The sequence below is a fragment of the Hemiscyllium ocellatum genome, chromosome 18, assembly GCF_020745735.1.
Source record: "Hemiscyllium ocellatum isolate sHemOce1 chromosome 18, sHemOce1.pat.X.cur, whole genome shotgun sequence".
In the NCBI taxonomy this organism is placed as follows: Eukaryota; Metazoa; Chordata; class Chondrichthyes; order Orectolobiformes; family Hemiscylliidae; genus Hemiscyllium; species Hemiscyllium ocellatum.
The window spans coordinates 4,691,519-4,706,713 of record NC_083418.1 but is presented as its reverse complement, the minus strand read 5'-3'; the positions used below and the strand labels follow the sequence as shown (position 1 = coordinate 4,706,713).

The 15,195-nt window shown below is 44.9% G+C and overlaps 1 protein-coding gene across 1 annotated transcript in view; it reads left to right on the top strand.

Annotated features, from left to right (window-relative positions):
* The window catches only part of LOC132824328 (phosphoribosylformylglycinamidine synthase-like), an 83,183-nt gene extending 79,277 nt beyond the window's left edge, over window positions 1–3,906 (top strand). The window contains 1 exon segment of the mRNA XM_060838675.1: window positions 3,334–3,906. Coding sequence (XP_060694658.1) covers window positions 3,334–3,644 — 311 coding nt within the window. The 3' untranslated portion in view covers window positions 3,645–3,906.
* Window positions 3,907–15,195: the final 11,289 nt, after the last annotated feature.

The window sequence follows — 15,195 nt, the reverse complement described above, 5'->3', positions numbered from 1 at the left end:
CTGGTATGGAAGGAATGTCTTACGAGAAAAGGCTGGGGGCCTTGAGGTTGTTCTTGTTAGAGAAAAGAAGATTGAGAGGTGACTTCATAGAGACATATAAGATAATCAGAGGGTTAGATAGGGTGGACGTGGGGGGGCCTTTTTCCAAGTATGGGAACGGCAAACACGAGGGGACACAACTTTAAAGTGAGAGGAGATAGGTGTAAGACAGACGTCAGAGGTAGTTTCTTTTCTCAGAGAGTAGTAAGGGTATGGAATGCTTTGCCTGCAACGGTAGTAGATTCGCCAAGTGTAAGTGCGTTAAAGTCGTCATTGGACAGGTAAATGTGCATACATGGAATAGTGTAGGTGGGGTGGGCTTCAGATTAGTATGACAGGGCAGCGCAACATCGAGGGCCGAAGGGTCTGTACTGTGCTGTAATGTTCTGTTTTCTAGGTTCTACTCACTAACTGATTGTCCACTGCAGAGATCAGTGATGGTGATGGACCCTTGGAGTGCAGCAACAGTCAAGCCCATGGCACTATGGGAGGGAGAGAGAAAAGCAGAGGGCACTACTGATGACAATTCTTTTGTTAGGGGGCATATTATGGACCAGGCTCGACCCCCTCAAAATATTTTTAGAAGGTGGCCTCGACCCGAACTGTTTATTAGTTTAAATGCAGATGTGAAGTGGATGCCAAACCACTCAGTCTTAAGGAAAGCCAGGTTTATTTAAACGCTACAGTTGAAACACTAACAAAAGAAAACGGAATTTAGGAAAACTAACTATTTACAGTGGAAACTCAATTATCCGAACGTGATGGGTGGACACTGTTTCGTTGAGATAATAGATTATTTGGAAAATCGATGAAATGCCTTTCCTCTGGAGCTCGGAGTTTTAAAGTCTGCTCTTCATTCAGGAGACTAGCAGCAGCAGCACAGCGCGCAAGACCCTGCGGCCAACACTGACCCCCTCTCGTTCCAACCCTGCCGCCTGCCACCTGCCCCCTAAATCCTTTCCAACCCTTCCCCTGGCTCCCAATCACATCCCGCCCCCTAAAGGCCTCCCAACCCCAATTTCCCACCCAACCCAACCCCGCTCCCCAGCACAAAGTCTGCAAGCTTTCAACCACCCCCCCCCCCCCCTTCCCCGCCGCATCCACTCTCCAGTGCATCTGGATTGCACACCAAGTCTACAAATAGTGCGCAGACACAGGCCCAGCCCCACACACAACTTTTTACAGCAAATGTTTGACATTGTCCTGTGCAGGGCAAACATGGAACATGTTGAAGAGATTATTCCTGGGAAGGCTGGGTATTAGGGTACACCCCTATGTAGAATTCCAGGGAAAGTGTGGGGAGAGAGAGATTGGGAGGTCAGTCATTTGGAGACGGTGCCTGTTTAATCACTGTGAACAAAAAGCATGATCACTGCAGGAAACACATCTTTGATGTAATGTTTCTATCAGGACCTGGAGATCTCCTTCGGATAATCAGATTTTTGGATAATTGAGTTTTCTCTGTACTAGATAACTGTTCCAACCCAGCACTATCCCATAAACGCACCTCTTGGCAAAAATACAAATTCAAAATCAAGTTCTTACAGGCAGGAGCGATTGCAGAGAGAAACGTCAGCCAGGGTGCATCTGCTGAAGTATGGAAACGTTTTACACTGCAGTAGCCTCTGCTACAGCTGCCATCAGCTTTTCTGTTACAATTATGCTTCCAATTAACTTGAAAGTACTTGTGTAATGTTATCAATATGCCTGCAGTTTCAAACTTTAACTTTTAGATCCGGTCTAGCCCTTACCATCAGTATTTTTACTAATACAATTATGATCACTGGCCATAAAGTGCACCCCCACTGATACCTCTGCCCTGCCTTATTTCCCAAGACCCGGTTGAGTTTAATTTTCTCCAGTAGGTATCCATACTGAATTAGAAAATGTTCTTGAATACACTTAACATATTCCTCGCTGTCCAAGACCTTGACACTATGGCAGTCCCAGTCTATGTTTGGAAAGTTAAAATCTCCTACTATAACCCACTGTCTTAGTCTTACAGATAACTGAGATCGTACAAATTTGCTTCTCAATTTCCTGCTGATTGGGCTATCTATAGTACAATCCTGATAAGGCACTCATCCCTTTTTCATTTCTCAGTTCCACCCAAATAACTTACCTGGACTTGGTGGCTCAGTGGTTAGCACTGCTGCCTCACTGCACCAGGGACCTGGGTTCAATTCCAGCTTTGGGCGACTGTGCAAACTCCACACAGACATTCTCCCCGTGTCTGCGTGGGTTTCCTCCAGGTGCTCCGGTTTCCTCCACAATCCAAAGGTGTGCAGGTTAGGTGAATTGGCCGTACTAAATTGCCCATAGTGTTCATGGATGTGTAGGTTAGGTATGTCAGTCATGAGTAAATATAGGATGACAGGGTAGGACGCTGGGTGGGTTGCTTTTCAGAGGGTTGGTGTGGACTTGTTGGGCCGAAGGGCCTGTTTCCACACTGTAAGGATTCTAAGTGCAGCTGTAAAGTTATCCCTTTTTTTTAAAAAAACGCTACTCCCCCTTCTATCTTGCCTCCTGTTCTACCCTTCTTGTAGCATATATATCTTGGAACATTAAGCTGCCACTCCTGTCCAGATGTTGATGTCCAGGGGACAGTTAGAAAGTTTGCAGGTGAAACAAAATTTGCAAGGCTAGACTGTGAGGAGGACAGTGTCATAGTCAGCACAGAAACAGACCCTTTGTCGAAGCCAACCAGGTTTCCTAAGTGGAATTAGTCCATTTTGCCTGCACTTTGCTCATATCCCTTTAAACCTTTCCTTTCCATGTTGCTGTACAAATCTCTCTCAAATGTTTTATAATTGTACCACTTCTCTCCCAGCACACTTCATATACACACACCACCCTCTGAGTGAAGAAGTTGCCCCTCAAGATCAGAAATTTACCAGGGCATTGATCAGTTGATAAAGTTGGCAGATAACGTTCACTGCAGAGGTTTGAGGTGATGCACTTTATGCAGCCCCTCCATGTTCTTTACACTAAACACTGCTGTTCGAAAGACTGCATTAGCAAGGAGGCTTGGATGTATCTGTACATCAATCATTAAAGTAGACTGGATAAGACTAGGACTGCTGAACTCTTAATGCCCCTGTCCTGTGTCCAGGGCTATTCCCTAGGACTGTGTGCTCACTACCATGTACCTGGGGACTCTTAACTGTGGTTGCCTAGCCTAGGCTGAATGCTGGGATTATAGTAGGGGCTGGAACTTGTGACCCCAGAGAGTAGACACTGAGCTCAACAAAGTTGGTAGAGTGCAACTCATTCTCTCTCTTGTCTCCTTTGTAGGTTACATGCAGTTTGAGTCGGACTCTGTGCTGAAGCAGGTGACCAAGAGGAACCTAGCTCCAATCCGTTACTGTGATGATTCTGGTGTGCCTACAGAGAAATATCCGCAGAATCCTAATGGGTCACCACTGGGAATTGCTGCTCTGTGCTCTGCTGACGGGCGCCACTTGGCTATGATGCCTCACCCAGAACGCTGCACCTTGCTGTGGCAGTGGCCCTGGATGCCTCAGGACTGGCGACAATCTCTCACCTTGTCACCATGGTTACACATGTTCCAGAATGCTCATGAATGGTGTTTACAGCGTATCTGATCATCAATATCCCTGTGCAACACTAATCTGACCTTCCTCACAGTCAGTGTACTTGATACTCAGCACACTGAGCATTGGGCTGAAATTCTTCAAACCATCAGTCCCCAGCCCTCATTGGTCTCAGCTTGTGTGTACGTGTGCAAAGAATCTGTGTCAGGTATCCTATCGGTGCCTGAATCTTTCATCTCACTATGATCAAAACCATGTCTCTGAAAATAAAGACTGATCTCAGGTAGTACTGTCTATCCCATCTGCTTGGATTAACATTTGCAAGGTGAAGATCTCAACAGTTAAACACTTCCAAGACATGTATAGCTTGGCCAGTACGGTGGCTCTGTGGTTAGCACTGCTGTCTCACAGCTCCAGGGCCTGTGATTTGATTCCATCCTTGGGTGACTGTCTGTAGAGTCTGCACACTTTTTGTGTCTGGATGGGTTTCCTTGGGTGCTCCAGTTTCCTCCCACAGCCTGAATATGTGCAGGTTGGATGGAGTGGCCATGCTAAATTGCCGTAGTGTTCAGGCTGGGTAGGGTTGGGTAAATTGTAGGGGTACAGCATGGGTTGGTCTCAGTGAGATCCTGTTTGGACAGTAGGTGGGAACTAGATGGGCCAAGTGGCCTGCTTCTACACTGTTGGGATTCTATAGTCCTAGCTCAGGATCAGAGAGTGAAATTGCCTTGACTCTTTCAAATTGGAGAAATTAAAGCTTTATATTAAATTACTCTGTTAAAAGTAAATCACCTTCTATTCTTTTAAACTGACTTGAAGCACACTCAACACTGTCCCTGTTAGTGACTCCCAGGATAAGTACAACAGGTACAGAGTAAAGATCCTATGTAGCTGAAAAGAAAGTTCCCTTGTCACTTTTCACCACAAACACTCGCAGGACTGGACAACAATGAGTGGGCGGGGTGGGTGGGCAGGGTTAGATACAGAGCAAAGGTTACCACTCATTCACTTTTTATGTCAATTAAACTGAAAGTAAAATGCCCCCCTCCAGTTGCTTGCTGCCTTGACCTGTTAATTGCCACCTTGTTGAGGAGCAGACTCACGAGAAGGCCCTCTGACACTGTTTGGCCTTGCCCCACAAGTCACTTCAGTGTACTCTTTGTTCAAACTCACTTTGAAACAAACCAATTTACTCCACCTTATTCCAACTCATTCTCTCTCAAATCAGGGCACTTCAGCCCAACTCAATGCTACTTGGATTTAGAATTGAAAGCATCTTAAGATGCATAGAAGTGAATAAATCCCCAGGACCTGATCAGCTTTACCCTGGAACTCTGTGTGGAGCTAGGGAAGTGATTGTTGGGCCCCATGCTGACATAGTTGTACCATTGATAGTCACAGGTGAGGTGCCAGAAGACTGGAGGTTGGCTAACGTGGTGCCATTGTTTAAGAAAGGGAAGGAAAAGCTAGGGAATTATAGACCAGTGAGCCTGATATTGGTGGTAGGCAGGTTGTTGGAGGGAATCCTGAAGGACAGATTTACATGTGTTTGATTAGGTTAGATTCCTTAGTGTGGAAACAGGCCCTTCAGCCCAACAAGTCTATACCAATCCGCCGAAGCGCAACCCACCCAGACCCATTCCCCTGAATTTACCCCTTCACATTTTGGGCGGCACGGTGGCACAGTGGTTAGCACTGCTGCCTCACAGCGCCTGAGACCCGGGTTCAATTCCCGACTCAGGCGACTGACTGTGTTGAGTTTGCACGTTCTCCCCGTGTCTGCGTGGGTTTCCTCCGGGTGCTCCGGTTTCCTCCCATAGTCCAAAGATGTGCAGGTCAGGTGAATTGGCCATGCTAAATTGCCCGTAGTGTTAGGTAAGGGGTAAATGTAGGGGTATGGGTGGGTGGCGCTTCGGCGGGTCGGTGTGGACTTGTTGGGCCGAAGGGCCTGTTTCCACACGGAAAGTAATCTAATCTAATCTAAACATGTAAGTAATCTAATCTAATAACACTGTGGACAGTTTAGCTTGGCCAATTCCCCTAACATTTACATTTTTGGATTGTGAGAGGAAACCGGAACAAACCCACACAGACACTGGGAGAACGTGCAAACTCCACACAGAGTTGCTTGAGGCAGGAATTGAACCCGGGTCTTTGACGCTGTGAGGCAGCAATGCTAACCACTGTGCCACCGTGTCACGCAAAGCAAGGGCTGATTAGGGATAGTCAACTTGCTTTGTTCATGGGCAGTCATATCTCCTGAACTTGATAACTTGATTGAGTTCTCTGAAGAGATAGCAAAGAGGATTGATGAGAGCAGAGCGGTGGACGTAATCTATATGGACTTCAGTAAGGCATTTGACGAGGTTCCTCATGGGAGACTGGTTAGCAAGATTAGATCATATGGAATGCAGGGAAAACTAGCCGTTTGTACACAGAACTGGCTCAAAGGATGAAGACAGGGTGGTGGTGGAGGGTTACTCTTCAGACTGGAGACCTGTGACCAGTGTGCCACAAGGATTGGTGCTGGGTCTACTACTATTTGTCATTTATGCAAATGATTTGAATGTGAACGTGGGAGGTATAGTTAGTAACTTTGCAGATGACACCAAAATTGGAGATGCAGTGAACAACCAAAAAAGATACCTCCGATTACAACGGGATCTTGATGTGATGGGCCAATGGGCTGAGGAGTGGCAGATGCATTTAGTTTGAATAAATGTGACATGCTGCACTTTGGGAAAGCAAATCTTAGCAGGTTATACACTTAGCAGGTTATACAATTAATGGTAAGGTCCTTGAGAGCGTTGCTGAATAAAGAGACTTTGGAGTACAGGTTTATAGTTACTTGAAAGTAAAGTTGCAGGTAGACAGGATAGTGAAGAAGGCATTTGGTATGTTTTCCTTCATTGGTTAAAGTATTGAGTGTCGGAGTTGGGATGTCATGTTTCAGCAGTACAGGATGTTGGTTAGGCCACTGTTGGAACATTGCATGCAATTCTGGCCTTCCTATGAGAAGGGTTCAGAAAAACATTGCCAGGACGTTTGCCAGGATTGGAGGATTTGAGCTATAGGGAAAACTGAATACTTTGGGGCTGTTTGCCCTGAAGCATCAGAGGCTGAGGGGTGACTTTTAAGGTTTATAAAATCCTGAAGAGCATGGATAGGATAAATAGAGAAAGTCATTTCCCTGAGGTGGAGAGAATTCAGAACTAGAGGACAGAGGTTTAGGGCGAGAGGGAAAAGGTATAAAAGGGACCTAAGGGCCAACTTCTTCATGTAGAGGGTTGTGCGTGTATGGATTGAGTTGCCAGAGGAAGTAGTGGAGGCTGTACAATTTCAACATTTAAAAGTCATCCAAATGGGTGTATGAGGGCAGCACGGTTGCACAGTGGTTAGCACTGATGCCTCACAGCGCCAGGGACCTGGGTTCAATTCCCGCCTCAGGCGACTGTGTGGAGTTTGCACATTCTCCCCGTGTCTGCGTGGGTTTCCTCCGGGTGCTCCGGTTTCCTCCCACAGTCCAAAGATGTGCGGGTCAGGTGAATTGGCCATGCTAAATTGCCCCTAGTGTTAGGTAAGGGGTATATGTAGGGGTATGGGTGGGTTGCGCTTCGGCGGGTCGGTGTGGACTTGTTGGGCCGAAGGGCCTGTTTCCACACTGTAAGTAATCTAATCTAATCTAAAGATAAGGAAAGGTTTAGAGGGATATGGGACAAGTGTTGGCAACTGGGACTAGATGAGGTTAGGATATCTGGTCAGCATGGAGGAATTGGACTGAACGGGCTGTTTCCATGCTGTACATCTCTACGGGTCAATCATCACGCAATTTGTGGTTCCCCCACGGGATGCAGAAAGGCCAGTCCTCAGGACTGTCTCTCCCTTTGCAGAAAGCTCTTGTAGAAAGTTTCCCGATTCCAAAGTTTCTCTCTTTGAATCTTCAAGTGGTCAGTAAGATCCCTTGGGAGGGAAGGGACATCATTAATTGAAAGGCAAAGCAGGAGAAATGGCACAGAAAGATCCCACACTTCAGGCTCACTGCCTTTATTCCTGATGAAGGGCTTTTGCACGAAACGTTGATTTCACTGCACTTTGGATGCTGCCTGAACTGCTGTGCTCTTCCAGCACCACTAATCCAGAATCCTGCGCCTCAGCCTGGTTTTCCAACAGAATATTGAATATCCTGGTGTGAGTAACAGACTGAATCTAATTGAGGGTTCTGGGGTGGTTTATGTCGAGAATAACAGACACCTGGGAGAGTGTTAACAGACTGGAATCCAATTGAAGGATTCATCGTGGTTAATGTACAGAGACACCGAAACATGCGAGAGAGTTAGGGATTGGAATCTTATTGAGGGCTGCAGGATAGTTTAGAGCAACAGATGCATGGAGCTGAGTCACACATTTGAATTTCATCAAGAGGTGTTCAGTGTGGTTTATATACAGGGCAACATACACAGGAGTGAGTTACAGACTGGAAGCTAATCAAGGGATTTGGAATGGTTTATATATAGAATAACAGATAGCTGAGAGTGAGTTACATACTGAAATCTAATCGAGTTTGGGGTGGTTTGCATGCAGAATATCTCTGAGTCGGTTGCAGATTGGAATCTAATCAAGGGTTTCAAGGTAGTTTATATATTGACTAATCAATAATGAGGAATGAGTTATAGACTGAAATCTAATCAAGGGTTTTGAGGTGGTTTGTATATGAAATAACATAGCAAGGAGTGAGTTACTGACTGGAATATAGTTGAGGGGTTTGGGGTGGCTTATATATAGAATAGCAGGTACCTGGGAGTAGATTACAGGCTGGAGAATCTAATTGAGGGGTTCAAGGTGGTTTACATATGGAGAATATGAGGACTACAGATGCTGGAGATCAGAGTCAAGAGTGTGGTGCTGGAAAAGCACAGCTGATCAAGCAGCATCCAAGGAGCAGGAGAATTAACTTTCGGGCAAAAGCCCTTCATCCAGAATGAAGCTTGTGGACAAGGGCTTGAGGCTGGGGGAGAGGTAGCTGTGAATGTGATAGGTAGATGAAGATGGGGGTTAAAGTGATAGGTCGGAGAAAAGGGTAGAGCAGTTATGTGGGAAGGAAGATGGACAGGTCAAGAGGGAGGAGCTGTGTTGGAGGCTTGAGAGTGGGATCAGGTGGTGGGAGAGGAAATGAGGAAGCTGGTGAAATCCACATTGATGTGTGGTTGCAGGGTCCTAAGGCAGAAGATGAAGCATTCTTCCTCCAGACTTTGGGTGGTCAGGGTTTGGCAATGGAGGAGGCCAAGGACTTGTATATCCTTGGTGGAGTGGGAGGGAGAGTTGAAGTGTTCAGCCACAGGGTGGTGGGGTTAGATTATGCGGGTGTCCCAGAGATACCCCGTGTAGAGGAGACTACATCAGGTGCAACGGCTACAGTAGATGACATTGTTGGAAGTACCGTTAAATTTCTGTGGATGTGGAAGGATCTTCTGGGGCCTTGGATGGAGGTGAGGTTGGAGATATGGGCCCAGATTTTGCACTTCCTGTGATGTCAAGGGAAGGCAATGGGAGTGGGAGGTGGGTTAGTGGGGCCATGGATCTGACAAGGGAATTAGAAGGAATGGTCTCCCCAAAACACTGATAGGAATGGAGAGGGAAATATTTCCCTGGTAGTGGGGTCTGTTTGCAGGAAACAGAAGTGGCAGAGGATAATGCAGTGTGCACGGAGGTTTCTGGCGTGTAAGGTGAGGTCCAGGAGGGTTCTGTCCGTCTAGTGATTGGAGGGGTGGAGTTCAAGGGAGGAAGTACAGGAAGTGGAGGAGATTCTCTGGAGGGCTTTATCAGTGTGGGAGGGGGAATTCCAGTTTTTGAAGAAGAAGGCCATCTGGGAAGTTCCATGGTGGAATTGGGCCTCCTGTGAGCAGTTTATGGTGGAATTGGTCCTCCTGTGAGCTGGTTTATATATGGAATAACAAATACCCAGAAATGAATTACAGACTGGGATCCAGTCAAGGTGTTTGAGGTGGTGTATGTGAATAACCACAAATACATGGGAGTGAGTTCCATGTTGAAATCCTATCGAGGGGTTCAGGGTGATTTTTATGTAAAGAATAACACAAGTCAGTTACAGACTGGGATCTGTGGGTGTTTTGAGGTGGTTTATATATAAAGTAACAGATACCAGGAGTGAGTTGTAGGCTGAAATCTAATTGATTGTTTTGAGGTGGTTTGTCTGTGGAATAACAGATAACTTTCAATTTTATATATTCAAGTCTCTCAGTTATTTGGAGCTTCAAAAGTAAGGCAGATATTGCTGAAATATGACATTGTGTTAGGCATTCACTGTGAACAGGTTCTGGAATTAGCATTTTAATCACCTTCGAAAAGCTGACTCCATTTCCTACCTCTGCAACGAGAATTCACGTTTTGATGATGCATTAATGTGGAACAGAGACAGCCCACAGTGACGGTATTTCTGCCCCAAACTGAAACTTGGAGATATGTAACAGAACAGAAGTGAAACAGAGGTTTTCTATGTTCCTGCTCCCAATTTAACATTTGACCACTTAGTTTATCTTGTCTTCAGTCTAATATCCATTAAGCATCACTTCTCATCTCACATTATTTCAGTCCTCCTGCCGTACATAAACCTGCCCCATCTAAGACTCTGAGGTGGGTAGCAAATGCACTTAGATACAGAATACATCTCTCTACACTGCATCTTTTTCCAACTGACACACCATGTTCAGCACGGGTTTAAATATTAATTGTCCACCCATATTTCCCCTATCCGGTCCCCATCAAACACACTCAGGGTAGCATCATCACTGGGTTAGATACAGAGTATGTGTCCCTCTACACTTCTCCATCTGAATCTCCCAGAGTCTGGGGAGAATGGGATTAGAAACAGACAATGGTCCCATCAAACAATCCCAGAACAGGGACAGCATAGGGTTAGATACAGAGCAAATCTCCTTATTCAGTGTCCCCAGGGCAGGAACAGCATGGTGGGATATATATAGAATAAAAATCACCCTATTCTGTTCCACTTGAACTCTCCCAAGACAGCGACAGCATGGGGTAACATGGAGCAAAGATCACTCTATACTGTCCATATCAAACACTCCCAGGACAGACACAGTACAGTTACATACAGAGTAAAACTCTTCCTACACTGTCCCCATCAAACAGTCCCAGGACAGGTACAGCATGGGGTTAGATACAAAGTTAGACAGCATTGTAGACACTGCAGGTGGTACCTTAAAATTAGAAAGGGATATTGATAGACTGGGTGACTGGACAAAGCTGTGTTAGATGGAGTTCAGTGCAAGCAAGTGTGTGGGTATCAGGTTGGAGTACAGAGAGGGAGCACAAAGGAGGTTTGCAAGAATGATCCTGGACCTCAGGGGTTACATTCTGAGGAGAGACTGGACAAATGAGGCCGTTTTCCTCCAGAATTGAGAAAGTTAAGGGGTGATTTGATCAAAGCCTTCGAGGTATAAACAGGACGAGACAGGCTAGATCAAGATCAACGATTCCCACTGGTTGGAGATTCTAGAATGAGAGGGTGCAGAGTCTGAGAATGTGGACTCTCTTCCACAAACAGCAGTGGATGTCGGATCAGTTGTTCAGTTTAAATCGGAGAGAAGTATGTTTTTGTTGAGCAAAGATATTGAGGAAAATGGTCTAAAGGAAGGAATGTGTAGTTAGGCCACAGATCAGCGATGATTCCATTGAATGATGGAACAGGCTTGAAGGGCTGAATGGCCTACTCCTGTTCCTATGTTCCAAAATAAAGATCCCCTTACACTGTCCCTATCAAACACTCTCAGAGCAGGAACAGGATGGGGTTAGATACACAGTAAAGCTGCCTTTCCTGTATCCCCATCAACCCCTTCCAGGGCAGGGCCAGCACATGGTTAGATACAGAGTATAGCTCCCTCTACACTGTCCCCATCAACCACTCCTGAGATTGTTTAACTGAGCTTTAAGATTTGAAAATGCTCATATTATTTTGTCATTCCGTGTCCCTCAGTGACTGTTTGTGTGTGTGTGTGTGTGTGTGTATGAGAGAGAGAGAGAGAGAGAGATCAGGGCCCTGCATTATTTGGTCAGGTACTCCTTTATTTTGTATTAAACGTGATTTGCCCAATCATCGTACACAAAGCACAGAAATCTAATGTGCTCGTCTCACCAAATATGAGGATGGTTTGCCAATTGTTACCAGGGCATGGGACCAGGGAAGTGAGGAATCCTTGCTGTGTCTGCAGACTTGGTCTAAAGGAGGAGTGAGTGATCAGGAAGGTAAAGGGATTGCTTCTTTCATTCATTCATGGGATGTGAGCATCACTAGCTGGGCCCAGCATTTATCGCCATTCCCATCAGCCCTTGTGAAGGTGGGAGGGAGCTGCTATATTGAACCGCTGCACTCCATCAAATTAATGTTTCTGGAGAAACAGAATTTGGCAGAAATTAAACTCCACTTTCTCTGTTCCTGCTCCCAATTTAATATTCAACTGTTCATACTGAGTTAGAGACTGGAATTTCATCGGTGGTCTCATCCTTCCTGATGAAGGGCTCTGACCCGAAACGTCGAATTTCCTGTTCCTTGGATGCTGCCTAACCTGCTGTGCTTTAACCAGCAACACATTTTCAGCTCAGTGAGGTTATGTATTTCATAACGGGGAGTGAGTTTCAGTCTGAAATATAATTGAGGGACTTGGGGTACTTTATGTATAGAGTAACAGGTACGAGTGAGTGAGTTACAGATAGGAGTATTTTCGAGGATTTGTGTTTCACATATTAATTACCCGATACTGGGGAATTAATCTAATAAAGGAGTTTGGGCTGTTTAAATATAAAGTCACAGATACTAGAGAGTGAGGTACAGGCTTGAATCTAATTGCAGGGTTCGGGCTGGTTTATACATGGAATAACAGATAGTCAAGAGTGAGTTACTGGCTGGAATCTAATGGCGATGGTCGGGGTGGTTTATATTTAGAATTACAGGTAAATGGAAGGTAGTTATAGATTGGAATTTTATCGAGGGAATCAGGGTGTTTATTTATAGAATAATAGGTACTCATGCCTGAGGTACAGACTGGAATGTAATCGAGAGGATTGGGGTGCTTTATACATAGAATAACTGATAAACCGGGTACCTTCTCTCATGCTCAATCTCGCTATTTCACTCTCTCTCTCGTGTAAAATCTCATGATTTCTCTCTTCCTTGCACGTACAATCTCACTCTCTCCCTCTCTCTCATGTAGAATCTCATCATCTGTCTCTTTTACAATTTCACTCTCTCTTCCTGTCTCTCATGCACTGCCTCACTGTCACTCATGTGGAAGTGGGTGCTGCAGATGCAGGAGATTAGAGTGATGTTGGAAAAGCACAGATTTTCCTGCTCCTGCTCCTCGGAAGCTGCCTGACCCGCTGTGCTTTTCCAGCACCGCTTTAACTTGACCTGCTCTCCCTCATACTCATTCTTACCGACTCTCTCATGGACAATCTCACTCTCTCTCATACATCATATCACTATCGCTCTCTCCCATACACAATCTAACCAGGATGTTCCTGGCAGCCATTTCATGTTCGCACAACGCTGACATTGACTTTATAAACAGGGAAAAGCAAAAGAGACTGGCAACATCAATGCAGTTTTAAAATATTGCACATTGGTCCCACACTAACATGTAAGATTCTCTGACCCTATACCCCCTGATACAGAGGACTGGGCAGGTCATGGGGATCATTCGTGAGGTTCTGTCTCAGAATACTCCTGCTGTCAGTGTGACTCCCATATATAACTCTCTCTGTCTGTCTTCTATTTCTATATTTCCAACAAATGTGACTGCATTTGTTTGTTTGTTTGTTTGTGTGTGTGTGTGTGTGTGTGTTGTCAGATTGTGTTTCTGACTGTGAGCGAGCATATCTGTATGAGCGAGAGAGACCAGACCTGTGTGTATGTCCATCTGAGTGAACAGTTGAGTGTCAATGATTCAATGAAGGAACTCCTAACTCTCTCACACACACAGACACACACACGTGAGCTGACACACACACTAACACACAGATGCTCTCACATATGTGCTCATACAACCTCACGTGCTCAACACGCAAATACTGACTCGCTTACACAGCACACACATGCACACTTACACTTTCTTACTTATTCTCACTCACCTGCTACTCAGTGTGGGTTCAGGAGGTTTATATATCGAATAATAGCTACCCGGGAGTGAGTGACAGCATGCAATCTAATCAAGGGTTCAGTAGGGATTTGCATACAGAGTAATAGGTACTAGGGATTAAATTACAGACAGGAATCCAATTGAGGGTGATTTATACATGGAATAACAGAGTTCAGAAGAGATTTACGGAACTAATTTCTGTAACTCTAATCAAGGGGTTTGGGGCACAGACTTTCTTTACAGAGTAACAGCTACCAGAGAGTGAGTCTAATCAAAATGCTGGGAGTGATTTGTACACACAGTAACTGATGCCTGAGGTTGAGTTGCACTCAGGAATCTAATCAAAAAATCCGGCTGGTTTATACACCGTGACAGATATCCAGGAATGCGTTACAGACTGGAATCGAATTGAGGGGCTCAAGATATTTCTTATACAGAGTAACAGTCATTCAGAAGTGAATTAGAAAGATGATAGAAATTATAGAGTCATACAGCACGGAGACAGGCCCTTCGGTCCAAGTGGCCCATGCCGACCAGGTATCCTGAACTGAGTTAATCCCATTTGTACATTTCAGGATATCTCAGAAACAGAACCAGACACATGGGTGTAAGTAACACATTGGAATCTAATTGATGGGATTCAGAGTAGTTTTTATACAGAATAACACATACTCAGGAGTGAATTACAGATCAAAATTTGATTAAGGGTTTGAGGTTGTTTATGTACAGAATCCTAGATAAATGGAAGTCAGTTACAGATTTGAATTTTATCGAGGGGCTTGGGGTGTTTACATACTGAATAACAGATACTCAGGAGTGACTTACGAATTAGAGTCTAATCTAAGGTTTTGGGGTGGTTTCTTAGAATAACAGGTAAACATGAGTGAGTTACAGATTGGATTCTAATTGATGGATCGGGGCTATATTTATAAAACGAATAGGTACCCAAGTGTAAATTACAAACTGGAATCAAATTAAAAGTTTTTAAGTGGGTTATATGCACAAGAACTGACACCCGGAAGTGAGACACAGTCTGGAATCTAGTCAAGAGGTTTGAGATGATCTATGTAAATAGCCACATATGCCTGGGAATGAACTACCTATTAAAATCCTATCGAGGAGTCCAGAGTAGGTTTTTTTTTGTGTGTAGAGTAATATATATCTAGGACTGAGTTACAGTTTGGAATCTAATTGAGGGTTTAAAATAATTTGTACATCGAATAACAGATACCCTTGAGTTAGTTACAGACTGAAATTAATCCAGTCAAGGTGTTTTTTTACACAGAACAACAGAAACTTGGGAGTGAGTTATGGACTGAAATCTAATTGAGGGGAGTGGGTGATATATATACAGAGTAACTGGATATGAGAGGGGAGAAAACGGGGAGAAAGTACCCACCATGGACCAACTCAACAATGAGCTGCGTCAC